We start from the raw sequence: 2305 nt of genomic DNA, 5'->3' as shown, positions 1-2305 counted from the left end.
GGCATCCTCTTGCATCAAAAGTGGAATGTACGGAGGGATACCAGTTGCAACTAATCGCGACGTTGCGTTTTCGAGGACCCCGGACAGCACCTGCGGCGAAAGTTGTGGAAGCATGCCACTTGTCCAAACGTGCGACAACAAAAGGGGGTGATTTGGCGCCAATATGGACCCGATCCAATCACATTGGTATGCCAACGATGCCAAGAGGAATGGGACTGCACAACAGAATTTCGCCGGATATACGTGGAAAACCCGGGAAAAATTGAGTCCCATTGCACCGACGACAAAACCACCCCGCGGAAGTGCGGCGGCAGTGAAACGATGCGTCTTTGACATTTAGCCCTACCAACATATATATAATAAATAAATATCTATGATAAATCACACATCTGATGCAGCACGTCCAACAAATTGATCTCCACCAGCTCTCTGAAAAATGTATCGACTCTGCACATTTCCCAGACTTCATCCAGCTCGGAGCCAGATCGAAACAGCCTGTGGTCCCCCGGGGCAGTTGGCCAGCTCTGTGGCGACACCCTTTCGGAACGAATGACTGCCCAGCTCAGAGACGGACAAACCCAGAGCAAGGATGTCTTCCCGGCAGAGGTTACACGTCGTTGACAGCCATGTCGAGAACCGATCCTTGCATTTGGGCCAAACAAAAGAGTTGCTTCTGCCACGTTTTGTGGCGGCCGGGCAAAGAGAAGGATCACCAAGCTGTGTGATGTACAATACATATATGTAAAAGAAAAATGGATGCATTAAATGCGACTACCGGTACCGGTACCTCAAAATTGGACAGATCTCGGGGCTTGTTGGATTGGCATATACATGCCGAGGATAGCACATTTCACCTGCTTGGTCATTTTTCGCCAGTCCAAAATCAATGACCAAAGCGTCGCCTCCACAAAAGTATGAAAGAATCAATCTACATAATTAATACCACTCCATGTCACATGCTCCAATCGAATTGATGCTGTTGTGATTGAACGCGCCATTAAATTCCAGCACAACACAAGGAACGCATGCGCCGTCATGGCCAAGTTGCAATCTTTCGTAGATTGCATTGCATGAAGTGCCAAGTAGCGATAGCCTAATTCTAGATAAAATAATAATAAATAAATCCATTTATACCCGAGACAAATATCGGCGACTTGCCCTCGGTCAACCGATGCTGCCCAGTTGATCGCAGTTGGGCAATTTTGCGCTTGTATCCAGCGCTGAACTCTATTCAATTGATCAAGCCGTTATCAAATATATAGAAATGTACCATTCATCATGGTTTCGAGTTCGTGATCTAACGTTTGGGATCGCTCAGTGTACAAGTACTTGATGGCACTAGAACGCCCTGATGGCAGCATTGGAGTTGAACCGTTGAGGTACCAGTTCCACGATGGCACGATTTCGCTTGTATGACGAGTACGTGAGAAACACCTTGCACAAAGACACATTGATTGGCAGCACGATCTCGCCATGTCGAATGCACTCAGGGTGCTCCTTTTCTAGCCAACGGGCTAAGCGTGCCAGTGTCCCTTCGTACTGCTTTCGCAATGATGTCATCGCCTGGCTCGGCTGGTGTGTTCCGCTCTGCGTGCTTCCGCTTTCTCTGACTCATGCAGAAATGAAACAGTCTGAAATCTATCCCGATAAGCTTGTTTCGCAAATCCTAAATATGTCGACATACTTTCAGGACTATACATAATCCAAGTACAGAAAATTTCATATTTTGGCTTTACGAAACAGTTTGTTTCGTGTTCCCTGTTTATATCCGGCATATTGTTTCGCCCGTGCTTCGTAAGTCCATACTATTGTCCATTTACCCCTAATTTGGGTGACTTGGTTTTGTGCTGGTTAATGGCCAAATGTATCAATCTGATTGGTTGTACTAACTTTTGTAAGATCGTCCAGTTTCACACTTATTCAATTCACACACTACTTCGATGTTAAACAAGAAAGTGAGTGGATTTGATTGGCTACTTGATTCTTAATCTGGTTTCTGATTGGTCTATTTTCGATTGTCGTCTGCCGATTTGGTACAGTACAGTATTCGATTGAGCACACTCCCACTCCAATTTCGATTTATCGAGCCATGCCTTGAGTTGGCCACGTTTTTCAAGTCACTACCCTTCCCCTCCGTTTACTATTACTACTACGAAAAAAGTGACTACTTATACATATTTACCCATTTACGAAACAAGATCAACACTCCAATAGTGAAGTCCATACTTTATTTTGAAAGAGAATGATGGTTACGAAACAAACACGAAACAACTTATCCGGAACGATTAGGAGCTAGCTTAGGCCA

General features: G+C 45.2%; 1 protein-coding gene across 1 annotated transcript; it reads right to left on the bottom strand.

Annotated features, from left to right (window-relative positions):
• Positions 1-465: 465 nt before the first annotated feature.
• H257_15904 (hypothetical protein) lies at positions 466-1475 on the bottom strand (the record flags this gene model as incomplete). Its single annotated transcript, XM_009844176.1, has 3 exons — positions 466-593; positions 1135-1227; positions 1271-1475. 3 exons carry the CDS (start codon positions 1473-1475, stop codon positions 466-468), a joined length of 426 nt encoding a protein of 141 aa, XP_009842478.1.
• Positions 1476-2305: the final 830 nt, after the last annotated feature.

This window comes from Aphanomyces astaci (genome assembly GCF_000520075.1).
Source record: "Aphanomyces astaci strain APO3 unplaced genomic scaffold supercont1.77, whole genome shotgun sequence".
Lineage (NCBI taxonomy): Eukaryota > Oomycota > Saprolegniomycetes > Saprolegniales > Verrucalvaceae > Aphanomyces > Aphanomyces astaci.
Note: the sequence above shows the minus strand (reverse complement) of the source record. Positions and strands in the feature narration are given on the sequence as shown.